General features: G+C 46.6%; 1 protein-coding gene and 1 long non-coding RNA gene across 2 annotated transcripts in view; both read right to left on the bottom strand.

Moving 5' to 3' along the window:
• The window catches only part of PTH1R (parathyroid hormone 1 receptor), a 130,918-nt gene extending 123,235 nt beyond the window's left edge, over nucleotides 1-7,683 (bottom strand). Inside the window, exon 1 of the mRNA XM_081882482.1 lies at nucleotides 7,119-7,683. Within this exon, the coding sequence (XP_081738608.1) occupies nucleotides 7,119-7,193 (75 nt within the window). The 5' untranslated portion in view covers nucleotides 7,194-7,683. The remainder of the gene's footprint in view (nucleotides 1-7,118) is intronic.
• LOC309353401 overlaps nucleotides 1-16,791 on the bottom strand; it is a 163,237-nt gene that overhangs the window by 130,065 nt on the left and 16,381 nt on the right. The window lies entirely within an intron of this gene.

The raw sequence follows: 16,791 nt of genomic DNA, 5'->3' as shown, positions 1-16,791 counted from the left end.
TGTACATCCTGGGCTACACCCCCCCTCCAATCTTCTTCTCTGGCGATCCCTCATAGCCAAGTTTTAACAGTGAGTCCGTAAGTGACTGTGGAGGCCAATTCTGGATCCACATGTCCTTCCACAGTGGGGAGGTTGGTTTCTAGGCAGGAGTTGATCACGGTGTGGATTTGCCAAGCGTGTCTTCCTCTTAGCACGTTTCTCCCTTGCGTCCTGAGTTCAAGTGTCTTCAAAACCCATGACACCTTCAGTAAAGGCTGTTCTCCAACTGGAGCGCTCGCAGGCCAGTGTTTCCCAGTTTTCGGTGTTTATAAACACCGACAAGTATTATAAACCCCTCCAATACTCTGCCCCTGGCCCAACTTGACTGGAATCTTTCAGCAGGTCCTTGGAAAATTAAAGAAGACCAACCCAGACCATTTCTAGGATATTTGGGAGGAAAATAACCCCCCCTTGTAATGACCGCCACTTTCCACAACAAAGGAACAGCAGTAAACCATAATTGAAACGCGCCAAGCATGCAGTTGCAGAACATCAAAAATGTGTGATTGTAAGTGTGGGAGGAGGGAAACAATGCACATAAATTAAACGGGGCAGCACAATGTCTCTTCACCACTACAATAGTTGAGTTCGTAGATCATCACCCTTCTCTTGCTTTTGTGACCAGTTTCGCTGCAAACCAGGCTGCTCCTTGTGGCTCCAGAAAGTTTTAGGAATCCAAGGATTGTATCCCTGTCTCTCTAATCAATTGTGAAAGAACCCCTCTGGACTACATAGCACAACTGCCTGGGAAATACAGTGGTACCTCGGGTTACATACGCTTCAGGTTACATACTCCGCTAACCCAGAAATAGTGCTTCAGGTTAAGAACAGAAATTGTGCGCTGGCGGTGTGGCGGCAGCAGGAGGCCCCATTAGCTAAAGTGGTGCTTCAGGTTAAGAACAGTTTCAGGTTAAGTAGGGACCTCGGGAACGAATTAAGTACTTAACCCGAGGTACCACTGTAATAATAATCATGAGCCCGGCTGCTAGATCAAGCGAATGACCTATTAGGACTGGGCGTTATTTGGTTTTCAACGCTGTGATATACAGTGGTACCTCAGGTTACATACGCTTCAGGTTACAGACTCTGCTAACCCAGAAATAGTGCTTCAGGTTAAGAACTTTGCTTCAGGATGAGAACAGAAATCGTGCTCTGGTGGCGTGGCGGCAGCAGGAGGCGCCATTAGCTAAAGTGGTGCTTCAGGTTAAGAACAGTTTCAGGTTAAGAACGGACCTCCGGAACGAATTAAGTACTTAACCCGAGGTACCACCGTATCACCAGCTAAACATCACAATATACCGATAAATCACAATGTCTGAAATAAGGATGGAGCTATATATAGACACTGGCTGGCCTCACCGTTCTCCCCACACTGATTTTTGCACAACACACGCACACACACCATTTTTCAATATATATTGCCGGGTCAAAAATGATGGAACGGATATCATGATATGGACTATACGGGTATAGTCCATACACGGGTATAGATATGGTCCATATACGGGTATAGATATGGACTATACGGGTATCATGACTATACTATACGGGTATCATGATATGAACTTCAATCAGGTTTTGGACGACGTACGGATACATCGCCCTGTCCTACAGCCCCTCCAACCCGACATTTTGTCCCCAGTGGTCAGCTATATATCTAGGAAAAGCCCACAAGCCGAACCTCAGCAGGACAGTTAGATAGGTAGCCGTGTTGGTCTGCCATAGTCAAAACAAAAAAAATTCCTTCCAGTAGCACCCAGTATCTGAAAAAGTGTGCATGCACACGAAAGCTCATACCTCAGCAGGACAGCAACTATCCCCACTTGCGAGCCCCAGAAACTGGTGTCCGCAGTGGGGAAGAACATAGGCACTGTGGCGAGAAGCCACAGAGAGTCTTCTCCACGTCCTTCTTAAAGCCATCTCACCTTCCTACTAGGATTGGTAGGTAATGAAATAAATAAGAAAGACTGTAAACTTTTCCAATACACAGTAACAGCAGCGAGAATACTTCTGGCCCAAAGATGGAAACAGGAAGAAATACCAATGGTACAAGAATGGAGAATGAAATTGACTGAATATGCAGAATTCGATAAACTAACAGGGAAGATTCGATATCAGCCAGACCAAAAGTTCATCGAGGACTGGGGGAGATTTACAGATTATCTGAAAAGCATATGTGATGAACAGATAATGCTTGTTGGTTTTCAAGAGACTCTGTGAAAAACTAAGAAATATTGTAAAAAAGAGAATAAGAGGGGAGAAGTGATTCTTAAAGGCAATACTAAGTTTAGAAATGCGTTAATAATATAAATTTAAACAAAAGATTGGCAGAGAAACTGAGGGAAGTCAAAAAATAGATGAATGTGTGACAAAATGTGAATTGATTGTATAAAATTGTTTTTGAAAATGAAAAAAATATTATAAAAAAATAAATAAAGCCATCTCACTTGGTTTCCATAACTACATCTTGCTGTGGCAGAATGTCATAATTCTACTCTGCAATGTGGCGGGAAAGTGCTTCCTTTTCTCTGCCCAGAATCTCACAACCATCACAGCTTCGCTGGCTGCCTTCCTTCCCAGAGAGCTGGAGAAAAACTCCACTTTTCTCTGCATCGGGCAAAATTGTGTACAAATAGCTCTCATCGCCAGACACAGTTGCATACACTTCTATCATAACCATCTCTTTTCTTCGCTGCAAAAGCCTTGAGAGTTTCAGCCATTGCTCAGAGGGAGAAGATGCTTGTCCTTTTTCTGCACCTTTCCCAGGTCTACAAGGGCGAAACGATTTTGTGTGCAACTTGTAGTTTCCTTGCTCTCTCTGTTTCCTGCGTTTTCTTCGCTCCCAGCCCTGCGCTCCTTCCTCTGTGGCTCACACCGCTCACCCCAAATTGGTCTCCCCTTTCTCTCCACAAACTGCTACCATTTCCCAAGCTTAGTTCCCACTGTTCCACAGGAGTAGCCAAATCTTTCGCACATCTGTGCACCTCTCCAAACAGTAAGTATCGCAAGGTCCTATTCTGGCGAAAGGACGCCGGCCTGAATTGAAAGGAAGTTTTAAAAGGATTCTAATATGAATCACACATGCTCTCAGGGATACCGTATATGCCTTGCATTCCTAGCCTCTAGATATGGAGAGTACTGCAGGTTTTTGCGTGTGTGGGGGGGAGGATTAAATAAGATTTCCCTTCAAACAGCGAAGTATGCAGCAGGTTTCCCCCTCCCCCACATTTACACAATTAAATATATATATTTATGGGTACTTAATCCAGATCTCCTTTCTGATGATGGCTGGATAAATTTTGATGGCACTCGGTGCAATTTTTTTATCATTCAAAACATCATACGCTCTTTTACATCTTCTGCACTAATTTATAAGTCACACACCAGGAAGAATTTTGCTAAGTTAACAATGCCGTCCTGTATGTGCCTGCTTAAAAATAAACCCTGTTGTGCACAATGAGACCTAGTACCGTGTTAAATGTGCATAGGACCTAGACAGGTTTCCGATGAAAGAGGCTGGAGATTAAAGGTCCACACCATCAATAGTTGGTGCAGTGGCGTAGCGTGGGGGGTGCAGGGGGGGCTGGGCGCACCGGGCACAAAATCTGGGGGTTAGGGTAAGGGGGCACAAATCCACGGGTTAGGGGGCGCAAATTACTTGCCTTGCCCCGGGTGCTGACAACCCACGCTACGCCACTGAGTTGGTGGGTGCTGGGCATCCTAAATTCCTGGGTCTAGAAGGTGTTAGAATTTTATTAAGCCTTCGGGTGTTAAAACTGTATTAAGCTGTGTACTAGACACTTCTAAATCCTCTGGAATCAGCTTATGTTTAAAGGTAATTAAGCCAGTGTAAGGTGATAGCCTGCGGTAATGTGCCATTAGCACAACAGAGGATCAAAGGAATTATGGCAAATGAGCAGGGCCAACAGCTTACAGTAGAGAGCATGAGAAGCAATGTCAGCTAGAAGCTTAGAGAGTTTAGGAGCGATGTAACACAGAGGTAAGGGACGTGGGTGGCACTGTGGGTTAAACCACAGAGCCTAGGACTTGCTGGTCAGTGGTTCGAATCCCTGTGACAGGGTGAGCTCCTGTTGCTCAGTCCCTGCTCCTGCCAACCTAGCAGTTCAAAAGCACATCAAAGTGCAAGTAGATAAATAGGTACCGCTCCGTCGGGAAGGTAAGCGGTGTTTCCGTGCGCTGCTCTGGTTCGCCAGAAGCGGCTTAGTCATGCTGGCCACATGAACCGGAAGCTGTACGCCAGCTCCCCCGGCCAATAAAGCGAGATGAGCGCCGCAACCCCAGAGTCGGTCACAACTGGACCTAATGGTCAGGGGTCCCTTTACCTTTACTAACACAGAGGTAAAGTAGCAAGCTGCAGAAAAGTCAGAAAGCACAAGGGCTGGTGCTTGTCTGAATCCAGGGCTGTGTCTATGGGAGAACCAAGACTCCTGTGCAGCCTTCCATCATAGGCTCAGGGCGCACATGTGTGTAAATAAACCACGTATCAAAAAGACACCACAAACTCCACTCTGCCCCATTTCCAAAAGGAAACACAGGTCCTGAGTAAGTTCACCTGGAACTCCTGACATCCCAAACTGCTTGGAGATTGGAGCAGCAGGCAATAATATGTTCTAGCTGCATGTGTGAATGTATATATTAAGACACATGCTAGTCAAAGTCTGAGATTTTGCGAATGCTGACAAAGGTTATCAGCGCCTATGAAAAATGCATTTCCTATTCTTTGCAAAGAGGTGGGCATACTGTGAAGCGAGGATTTCAAACACCAGACAGATAAAGCCCCAGAGGCTATGCGATATCTTTTCTCAGAAAAAGGTGGGCACAGCTTTCTCTTGGGAAAGTTTCAGGTGAGAGGTAAGGCCATCATTTTTTTCAGAGAGCCGAAAGTGATTGTCTTTTTAAAATTATTATTCATTGGGTTTCTAGTTTGCTTCCTGGCCATTCACCCAAAGGTGCTTGCAAAACATCTCCTGCGATATAAAACAAGCCATCATTAAATCCAGCGATTTGCAGAGCATTTTCCTGCCGGTATAAAGGTTTTCTCAAAACAAAAGCCTTCTTCAAAATGGATTGTTTGGGGCTAACCTTCTGGAGGTGCCCAAATGTGTTAACTTTTGCTGGGCGAGAAAGTTCTAAATGTTGGGGTGCAACCAAACATCATTGCCCCAGACTATATGCAGAGACATCATTGCCCCAAACATACAGAGCTCCTGCTGCCCAAAAATATAAACACATTTAATTTGCCTGTAAATTCTGGAGCAAACTGGTATTTAAAATACAGTCCCCTACAATAACTGCCTGTCAGAGGTAACATCAGGATGAGCATGCAAAACTATAGACAACAATTCTTCTCCCCTAAGATCTTCAAATATGCCCTTTATATATATATAAAATCCCATTGCCTCTTTTCAGACACAGGTCTAGGATGTCCTGCTTAGGGAGACGAGATCGAATGAAGCAAACCCAGAAGCAATGATTTCTATCCCTGCGACCATACAGGTCAGAAGGATTCTGGAGCAGAGCTTGAGTTTAACACCAGGGAGAAGATGCTTCTTTGCAAAACAGTACCCAGGTGTGTTTTTCCCCCCTTCCACCTTTAACAGTACAGGGGTACATTGCATTAAGTATCTATACTTGATGAGTGGTAACGACATTCTCACTGCTTAGCAGGTTGATACCAGGGGATAAGCTACTGGTGGCTTTGCGATACGGGCTAGATTCCTATCGTGTGCTGTTAAGCACTTGGTGAATTTTTCAGCTGTAGCAGAATTCTTACAACCCTCCTGCTTCCTTCTCCAGCTTTCAGATCTGGTGCAGATGCGTGGCAGAAATCTCACCAACCTGGGAAGGCAGATGAGCAACATATCCACTGCCTGAGGTCTTTTTTGAACAAGAGACAGCACGGATCAAACCCGTTTGCAGTGTGTTCTCTACGGCAGAACTACGGCCTGTCTGCAACCCTTCAAGGTTGACTTGCTGTTGCAACCTGATCCTATTTAGCATGTTCTGTTGGATCCAGAGGGACTTATTTTCTGTACAATTCCTACCCTATACGTGGTTACTCAGGACTAAGTCCCATGGTGTTCAGGGAGATTTACTCCCCAGGAAATGACTTTCAGGCTGCAGGTTGAGTACCAGGTCTCTCCCATCTGCAAAATGAATCAGCCTTGCAGGGTGGTTGTGAAGACCGGCCATAATGTGCTTTTTAAAAAATGTAAAATTATTGAGAAGATCAAAACCCTTTGGCTGTCAGACACGGGAACAGCAAAATACACATTTAACACATATTCGCGATGGACAGCAAACAGACCCTTAAAGTCTTTTGAAATGTACCATGAATGGCAAGGCCAGGCAAATCCCGCAAGCATTTCTCCATCTTTCCCAAAGTTTAGTGAACTTTAAAGGGGCAGCTGGTGGTTTTCAGCAGAAGGCAAGGATGGAGCCCTGAAAGTCAAGTTTCTACCCCCAGATTCAGCTACCGCTACCATTGCAACTTTTAAAACTGAAAAGCGAAATAAGCCTTCTTTTCCGTCTCTATGAAAGTTGCTGCTGTCAATTGCTTCTAGGGTAGGAAACACAAAATTTACAGCTGGTGTCTCCTGTCGGAACAGCTCCAGCTATACACAGACTTTCAGGTGACACCGGACAGAAGGAAAGAGTTGCAAAAATGCAGGTATGGAGGGCCAAAGGTGTCCTGTTTGATAGCAGCTTACTCACAAAGGTTGTTTTATTATTATTACTCTTAAAAGGGATGGTGCTGGGCATCTGTATATGGAAGCTGTTGGGGAGGAAAGAACGGTTCTGTTATTTCACAGTGGAAACCACCAACGCCAAGCAATTCAGACATGCTTGTAAATAGCAACCAACAAAAATATGCATTTAGCAGAGTTTGGGGTTTTTTCCTCGTTGTTTAAAGGCAGCGCAAAGTTGTTGTTTTTTTTTACACAGCTCACTTCGTTAGTCAGGAAATTGCTCCTGTCGTTGGAAACAATTGCTCAAAAAGGGAGCTTGCCAAAAGAGGAAGAAAACATAGAAAGAAACCTTAAACCTGTGTGACTTACCAGCCCGAAGACGGAACTAAGCACCGAGCAGCATATGACCAGACCCAAGCTGTGATACATCAGATAGGATCCCATAGCCAAAGAGAGACTCTTTGCAACATCCAAGAAGTCTCCAAAAGGGCTGGACTGTCCGGTAATCCTGTCGCCGTGTTCCTTGAGTTACTGGCAGACCCCAGTTTGTTGGTGGGGGTTTCGGGGTTTAGGGGGGAGGGAGATGGGGCGAGGTGGCAGAGTTAGCCCCAAAGGCAGGAGGCGAGGAAGAACAGCTCTTTGCCTCGCTTTCTCATGACTGAAGAGTTTCAAAGGGGTCGGAAGAGGCAAAGCGAGGAGCAGTGCATGGAAGGGGGGTGCTGATCGCCCCAAGAAGACACAGCCTCAGTCCCTGGTGGCAGGGCTTTCTGCCTGAACACATCTGTCCCCTGGCTGACAAATCACATCCATATGTCAAAACTGCTATTCCGTTTCCCTTTTCTTTTTTTTCTCTCTCAAGAGGCAGTGGGAAGTTCAAACCATTTCTTTGTCAAACACAAACACACTCTCTCAGAAGGGGCGGGGGGAAAGGGGGGAGGGGAGGGGTTGGGGGAGTTGTAAAGTGGGGTGGGGGGGAAGGAGGAGGAGGGAAAGAGCTTGAAACCACTAGGTTTATTTTTAGCAGCAGTGATTTTCTCGAGCAGGTCTCTAAAGTCTGTTAAATGAGGGGGGGGGGGGAATCTCTTCTGGAGTTTTTGCAGAAAACAAGCACAAAAAGTAAACTCGGTTTCCGTAAGGGAGCCTGAAATCTTTTGCTTTTCCCGCTCCCAGTTCAGAATTACGTGCTGTTTCCAAAAGCAAACAGGCCCGGGTAGCTTTGTGGAGGAACAGCTCCGATGCGCCTCGCCTGGCTCCCGAGTCTCTCAATCATAAATACCTTCGTGCCTTCTCCTTCTCCATCTCCTCTCTTTACTTTGCAGAGCTTCCAAAATTAAAAAAAAAGGGGGGGACCCCGCCGCCGATTGAATGAAGCGTGGAAACGTGGAGCAGGCTGAAGGGTTTCCTTTTAAAAGGCGCCTGGCGGTCTTGCAGCTTTTTTCCCCTTTCCTTTTTCTGGCGGGGGGTGGGCAGTAGAAAAGAAGGGGGGCAGAAATCCCTCCAGACCTTCTCTCTGCCCCGCGACCCACAAACCTGCAAGAACTCCGAACCGGTTCCTCCGGCGTCGCTCAGCAGCGCAATCGGCGACGAGGGAAGAAGCGGAAAAAGGCTGTTAACGTGGAGAGAGAGATAGAAAAAGTGGTGGCTCTCGCGTTCCTGCTCGCTCCTCGCCTCGCCTGCCGCTGCTGCTGGCTGCTGGATCGACTTGCAGCCTCCTTTTTCGAAATGAACACGCTGACAGTCTGTTTACTTCCACATCCACAGAGAAGGGGAGGTGTGCATTTCTCTCTTTTTTTTGCGGAAAGCCGAGAGCCCGTTTCCATTAGGCGGCGGCGAGCAAAAGCGCACGGCGTCCGCGCCAGCCAGGGCGCATCTCTGCCCAAGGAAAAGCTCCGGAGGTCGCGAGAAACTCTTCAGAGGCCGCCGTGCGCTCCTTGTTTTCCTGCGGAGAAAGATCCCAGGCATTCAATTCAAGTCTCTCCCCCCCCCTCTCCCTCTCTCTCCCCACGCCCCTTCTGCTCCCCTCTGTTGGAACTGACCAGCTTCGTCCGCTCCCTCGAGCAACAGCGCTTGTCAAATTCTATCCAGCGGGATGCGTAAAATCCGCCAGACCCAAATCGATTTCTCCAACGCAGGCCGAGGGGAGCCCCTGTGTTGCGGAGGGGAAGGGGCGGCAGGGGAGGGGAGGGGGAGGTCCCGATCCCGCGCAGGTTTACGCGGGAGTAAGCCCCGCGCTCATGTAAGCGTGCTTAGGGATTGCAGAATCGTGCCAAGGAGTGCGTTACAGTCTTTTTTCCGGAAGCCCAACATTACAAGAAAAATTGTTAGTGTGGCTTCAGAAACTGAACCCGAGGGAAAGTTATTCTCCGCCGCGCACGGTGGATGGACTTTTTGCGGGACGCAGTGCGCTTAAAATGGCCCGAGGCTGTGCGCTTTCACTCGGGAGTAAGTCTCGCCGGATCCGACGGGGTTTACTACGAGGTAAGCGTGCACAGGGTGTGTGCAGTTGGGCATCTGTATTCCTACCTATGCATGCTTACTCGGGACTGCATGGGGAGGGAGGCTTCCTCGCAAGTAATTGCATCAGTGGAACCGGTGCATTATAGCCCGGGTCTCATAGTGCGTTTACTCAGACGTCAGCACCACTAAGTTCAGCAGGGACTGGTTTCCAGCTTAACTGCAGTGCATACGAGCTGGCAACTTTAAGCGCGTCTACTCGGAAGGAAGCCCCGGCGTTTGCAGCGGGACTTACTCCCAGAAAGTGAATGCATGGGATTTTGGCAATGATGCGTTGAAAACTCTCCGTTATCTTTTTTTTTCGGGGGAGGGGGGACTTAGCATTTTTGAGAATGGGCGAGACAGGATTGAGCACCACATGAGCTCTGCAAGAATCTCCAAGGCTGGTATCTTCCTCAGAGTAGACCCATTGACATCAACGGCCACGGCTCACTGAATAGGCCCCTTCATTTTCAATGGGTCTACTCTAGGTTGGTTTTGTTTTTTTTAAAAGCAGAGTTGGACGCCACCCTAAGTCCATCTTGAGAAAGCAAAATTATTATTGAGAGTTTAAATAGCTCCAGATCGGCTTGAATGGGGCGCCTTCAGCAGACTTTATGAAAAGGGTCTCTCTCCATCCCGGGCTCTCAGAGGGAAGACTTCCTGTAAAAGAGGGAGAGAGGACGGCTGCTAACACAACCTCCTTCTCTGAGGCTCTCAAGGAAGAGATGTGTGTGCGTAACCAGGAGCCAGCTATAAAAGCCCCCAGCCGGTGGAGATGGCCCCCATTGGCGGCCTGCGCCCACCACGTGACCCGCAGGCAGGCAACCGCAAGGCTGGAATGGCCACACCCCTCACCCACCCCCTCCCCTCCCCTCCTCCTCCTCCTCCTCCTCTAGGTTGGATGCGAAGCGGTTGCTGCTGCTGGAAGTTGCAGCTTTTTCCCGTGGCTCCAGAATCTCAGCAAACTCAAATCCTTGGATTGGCGTGGGGAGAAATATATTAAATTCCTGCACTGCAGGCGGTTGGACCGGACCAGGGTCGGATTTACGTATAAGCTAAACAAGGTACAGTGGTACCTTGGGTTACAGACGCTTCAGGTTACAGACTCAGCTAACCCAGAAATAGTACCTCGGGTTAAGAACTTTGCTTCAGGATGAGAACAGAAATCGTGCTCCAGCAGCGCGGCAGCAGCGGGAGGCCCCATTAGCTAAAGTGGTGCGTCAGGTTAAGAACAGTTTCAGGTTAAGAACGGACCTCCGGAATGAATTAAATACCATTGTATAGCTTAGGACCCCACTCTCTTGGGCCCCCCCCAAAAAAATTAAAGGAAAACAACAACCTGGCTGTACATTTCCAAAATATGAAATAAAAAAAATAAAACCTACATACAGTGGTACCTCGGGATACGAACGGGATCCGTTCCGGAGCCCCGTTTGTATCTAGAAGCAAACGTAACTAGCAACGGTACGTCTGCGCGCGCACGCGTCACATTTTGCCACTTCTGTGCATGCGTGTGACGTCATTTTGACCATTGCGCATGCGCAAGCGGCAAAACCCGGAAGTAACGCGCTCCGTTACTTCCGGGTTGCCGTGGAGTGCAACTCAAACGCGCTCAACCCGAAGCACATTCAACCCGAGGTATGACTGTATTTTGTTATGTGCAAATGGCTTTAGATACCTATGAGGTCCATAAATTTCCATAGAGCATATATTCAACACTAAAAACAGTGACAGTTTGTTGTTGACAAAGGACAGCTGGACATAGAAAGGGCCCCATTACCTTCAGGAACTTAAATCTGGCCCTCCCAACGATGCAATTCCACAATTGTTTCATTCCTATTGAAGTTTAATTGCTGTCTGACGTTACTTGACCTCTTCTATGCTTTCAGCTTTTCGAACTCGCGAGTTGAGTCGGTGTACTATTTGTATCCCCCCTGCTTTTTCCGACAACAAATGGGGAGCTTGAAGCAGCTTTCGGTCATCGCCGTGGCATTAAAAAGAAGCAGCAAATATTGCAATGCTATAATATGAAGCACGATAGCAGATAAAGCAAACAGCAGCAACAAGTTCATCAAAACAAGTGATGCGATGCCATAAAGTCATAGAAACTCAAAGTACTGCCAATAATTATTCCTTTTTAAAAATATATTTTTATTAAATTTTACATAACAAGTTTAAATTCAAACATATCATTCACCTCCTCATTTAGGCTTCTCTGAATCCCTTGAATTCCCCCTGACCTTCCATGGTTACCATCATCAATCTTCTTTTCATCTACTTATATTCTCAGATTTGTAAAAAATAGTGATCCATTTGTCCATAGTTTTTCAAGCATTACTCAAATCCTGCCAAAGTTTTTAGTTGTTTACAGTGTTCTCTTAAATACATTATGAATTTCGCCCATTCCTTCTTAAAATCCTTCTCTTCCTGGTTTCTGGTTTTCCCAGTCGGTTTCGCCATTTCGGCATAATCCATCATCTTCATCATCCATTCCTCTCTGGCTGAAATTTTGTCTTCTTTCCATTTCTGGGCCAGTAGTAATTTCGTTGTCCCCGAGAGGGGGCAATGACAATAAAGATATTATTATTATTATTATTATTATTATTATTATTATTATTATTATTATTATTGTCCTCGCTGCTGTTGTCACATATATGAAAAGTCGTTTCTGCTCCCTTGGAATCTCTGTAACCAAAAAGCCTCTGGTTTTCCCACAAATGTTATTTTAAACATTTTTTTACACTCATTGTATATCATTTCCCAGAATGCTTTAGTTATCTTGCACGTCCGACACATATGGTAAAGGTAAAGGGACCCCTGACCATTAGGTCCAGTCGTGGCCGACTCTGGGGTTGCGGCGCTCATCTCGCTTTCTTGGCCGAGGAAGCCAGCATACAGCTTCCGGGTCATGTGGTCAGCATGACTAAGCTGCTTCTGGCGAACCAGAGCAGCGCACGGAAACACCGTTTACCTTCCTACCAGAGCGGTACCTATTTATCTACTTGCACTTTGAGGTGCTTTCGAACTGCTAGGTTGGCAGGAGCAGGGAGCTCACCCCGTCGCGAGGGTTCGAACTGCCTACCTTCTGATCGGCAAGTCCTAGGCTCTGTGGTTTAACCCACAGCGCCACCCGCGTCCCTTGACACATATGGTAGAAGCCAATAATTATTCCTAATCACATGGAATCTTGCTCCAGAACAAAATAAAAATGGATTAGAATGAGACTCCTAATCTCAGGGTGTTGGACTAGATGACCCTTGTCCAAATTTTATGATTCGGTTATTGTGTTTAAGCTCTGCAATGGCCGGAAGCTTGTACATGAATTATAGGCACACAGAACTCTACATTTAATAAACATCAGGGTGGGTGTGCAAGGTCATTGAGTCCGTAGCAGCTGGTGAGCTCAGACATCTTGTTTTAATTTGTTCAAGCTGCTTTGTGGGAAGAAAGGCAGGGTATAAAATTAATAAATATAAAATAACCTGAGATTTGTTTGTGTTGCAAAACAGGGTGGAAGTTTTGGGGGGCTGGATGGAAACCGCCAAAGAAGCTGGTCCCTCTAGCCTAGCCATCCTTTGGAACATTTGATGAGTTCTGGAAGACATCGCACTTTGGATGAGAATGGGGATATATATGTATATTTGAGGCAGAAAAGGCACTCTGGTCAGTGACCAAAATAAATCGATTCATTCATTCAAGGCATAAAAACTCCCAACCAGAATGCAAAGGAAAGTGGGATCTATATCTATATGTGTGGGGACTTTCCTCCCCTTTTACTTTAAAGCTAGCTTGCTTTGAAATCGATAGCAGGGTATTTATAAACCAACATATTTTTTTTGCAGAGTCCTGAATTCATCGGACGGAGGGGGTGTTGGCTTGGCCCGAATGACCACAAACATGTCTATTTCAGGATGGGTCAACCTAAATAAATATGTACTTAAGAACCCGGTGCTTCTTCAGATAAGAGACCTGGGATATAGATCTGTGTCCCAGCCTTCCAAACCACTTGCTCTCGAGTAGGCCCATTGATGTCAAGGCATCAGGCACAGAACTAGCCGTCATCCAATAAGTGGGACAGCAGATTAGGTTTTGCTATCAGTGTGTGTGTTTGTGTGTGTGTAACGGACGAGGGGTGGTGCACAACAACAGGCCGGACAGCATCATGGACATATGAACATCAAGAAGAGCGTTGTAGGATCAGGCCGAAGAATCCCGTGTCCTGTTTCCCACAGACGCCAACCGGATGGTTAAATGGTTCAGAACGGAGCTCCCCAGGTCCTTTTAGGGGTAAGGCCCTTTTCTGTGGTGGCTCCTCATTTGTACAATGCTCTCTGCAGAGAGACTCGCCTGGTACCATCATTACATTTCTTTAGGCACTAGGCAAAATCCTTTACTCAGGCCTTGTGCCATTAAACAATCTGTGGCCTGTTAAATGTGGGGGGAGGGGCTCGTTATTTATTATTATTTTATTATTATGCTGTGTTACTATGATGCGTAAATTACCCGTATTTTTCGCTCTATAACACGCACCAGACCATAACACGCACGTAGTTTTTAGAGGAGGAAAACAAGAAAAAAAATTCTAAACGAAATAGTGGATATATGATTTTTGTGGTTCATGCTGTGGCCACAGACATATGATCTGACAGTGAGTTTGGAGTAGCCCAATGCAAAAATCCTGAGGATCCATGTGGATCCATGCTTTGTAACCACGGAGGAGGGAAGGAAGGGGAACCATGGATCCTCTGCTCACGACTGCAGCAGATCCCCCCCGCCACCCGCAGGCATTCACTCCATAACACGCACAGACATTCCCCTTACTTTCTAGGAGGAAAAAAGTGAGTGTTATGGTGCAAAAAATACGGTACGTTCTTCATGTTGTACACCACCCTGGGATCCTTGGATAAAGGGTGGTATATAAACCAAATAAAATAGGAATGAATATTTGCGAATGTTGCCAAATAAACTCACATTTAGTGGGAATGGGCCAACCGTGAGATAATTCGGGCATATAAATCACACACGGCCTCCAAACTGAAGCAAAGTCAAAGGGGTCCGCATCCCCCCTGTTTGCATAGTTGGGAGGGACCAATCGGGTCATCCAAACCAATCCCTGCTTCGTTCATCTCGGCGCCAAAGCCCAGTAACCCCATATATACACATTGATTTCTAGACCCTCCAACTATGCACCTTGCAGAGTTGGGGGGCACAGCAGGCACGAGAGAGCGGGGAAAGAAGTAAAAAAAATTAAAAAATAGAACTGTATCCCAGTATCCTGCTGAAAGCAATAAGTCCTTTATGGCCAATAGCGTTTTGAAAATTTTTATTTTTCCAGTAGCAAACGAGCCGCGCACACTCTCACTGGGGCCTTCGCTGCATCTGGGACGTGTTTACTCGTATATTTTTAGACAGTTAATGGCAAGGAACCTGAAGCGGCAGAAGGCCCCAAGGAGGGAGGTGTCGGGTGGAGGCCGAGGGAAGGGCGGGAAACAGGCAGAGATGCTCTGCGGTGGACCGGTGGCTCTGGGAATAGTTTACTGCTGCACTGTCTCGCTTCTCGGAGACAAGAGACCTCCAGGATGATGGGGCCTCACATATGTTGAGCTGCTGCCTCCATCTCCCACTTCCAAGCTGGAGGAAAAGGCTCTAAAATGCAAACCATGAGTAGGAAAGCTTCCGGAGGCAGCCGGCAGATTTGATTTTGAAGACATGTTTCGGGCGTTGTCTGGGACGTTGGACTTTGGCAACCGGGGCTGCTGCAACCTGTTAGAGATCAGGAATGCGAATGTGCCCTTTGGCATCTCCCCAAATCAATCAGCTGATGAAGCCCTGGAGCAGAGGCTGCTGACGTGTGTTAGAGATTTTGGGAGACTTGTTCTTCTTTGACGATCACTCCTAGCCGAGTAAGGGGACGTGGGTGGTGCTGTGGGTTAAACCACAGAGCCTAGGACTTGCTGATCAGAAGGTCGGCGGTTTGAATCCCCGTGATGGGGTGAGCTCCCGTTGCTTGGTCCCAGCTCCTGCCCACCTATCAGTTCAAAAGCACGACAAAGTGCAAGTAGATAAATAGGTACCACTCCAGCGGGAAGGTAAATGGCGTTTCCGTGCGCTGCTCTGGTTCACCAGAAGTGGCTTAGTCATGCTGGCTGCTTTGCCAGTGTTGGTAGCTGGTTATGGCAGTACATCAGAGAGGCGCACCTGTGTGTCAGGGACTGGTTGGACGCGGAGGAATGGTGGGAGAAACCTGCTGGGGAAGCATCAAGGGAAGAAGGCACCAAGGAATGGTGGTGGGACAACGATGAGTGGTCACAGGGAGATAAGGGAGAGGGCTGGGAAGAGAAGGATCCTATTTGCTAAAAACTGGAAAAAAGAAATTGTGCCACAAAAATGGAATGGCAAAACAAACTGTTAGAGTATATTGAACTGGCTAGATTAACAGAGGCAAAAAATGTATTTTTCAACAAAGCACAGCATTTTGGAAATCCCTCCCTGGATGTCAATTCTGCCTTTGAGACCCCGGTAAAGTCTGGGACAATCTGGGCATGTCAGGAGTGCATGCAGGAGCCAGGCCCTGTGACCAGTAGGGCTTTGCAGGACTGGGGCCTTCCTAAGTTTGTCCTGGAGAGGCAAGGCGCATCCACACAGGTGAGGCCGATTGGTAACTCACAGCACCTGGTGGCAAGAGCCGAGAGGGATATAAGGTCAGCATTTCCCCTGGGAAGAATGGCAGATGAAGTTGATAGACTACATGGAACTGGCGGAAATGACTGGCAGAATCCGAGACCAGGGAGAAGAGTTGGTGGAAGAAGATTGGAAGAAATTTAAAGATTATTTACATAAACATTGTAAAATTAATGAATGTTAGAAGGATGTTGGGATGAAGTTATGTGGCTTTAGCAGAAATGTTATAAAGGATTAAGTAAAAATAGATTGTTAATTGGTGAAAGGAGGAAAAGTAAAGTTAGATTATATCAAGATAAATTATAGGACAAAAACTGGGCAAGATGGAAAGGATTTGCTGAAATAGCTAACCGAACTAGAATACAAAAAAGGGAGGTATGAGGAGGTCAAGGAAACAAGCAAATGAAAGATAAGTTATGGGAATATTCGTTGTGTTTTTAATTGTTTCTATTTTTGTTTTTGTTTTGTTAAGATAAGTAGTGTTTTTTGTTTTTGTTTTTGTTTTCTTTATTTTGATGTGTTGTTTAACTTTGTGTTCTCTCTTTTTTCTTTCTGTAACCCTTAAAACTTTAATAAATATTACTTTTAAAAAAATATATAAGGTCAGCATTTCCCTTTGGCTCTTTGCCACAGCAACATGCTTCCAGCCTTGGGTTTCTTGACTCCTTGCTTCCTGATCCTCGGACCCTCGGCCTCCTGATTCCTGGCTTCCGGACTCCCGTTCCTGCTCCCACCTTGCCACCTTGCCCCCGGTCCCGACGTCCTCAGCCGGGACTTCGACCGCCTGTAAACCGGACCATGAGAGGGCGTATGGCAGCTCTAGTGTAAGGCAGTTTCCTATGTTCCTAACCAACCAACCTGTGTT

Source organism: Podarcis melisellensis (genome assembly GCF_964234715.1).
Source record: "Podarcis melisellensis genome assembly, chromosome: 12".
Taxonomy (NCBI): domain Eukaryota; kingdom Metazoa; phylum Chordata; class Lepidosauria; order Squamata; family Lacertidae; genus Podarcis; species Podarcis melisellensis.
The sequence above is the reverse complement of the archived record's forward strand: the minus strand, read 5'-3'. Positions and strand labels throughout refer to the sequence as shown.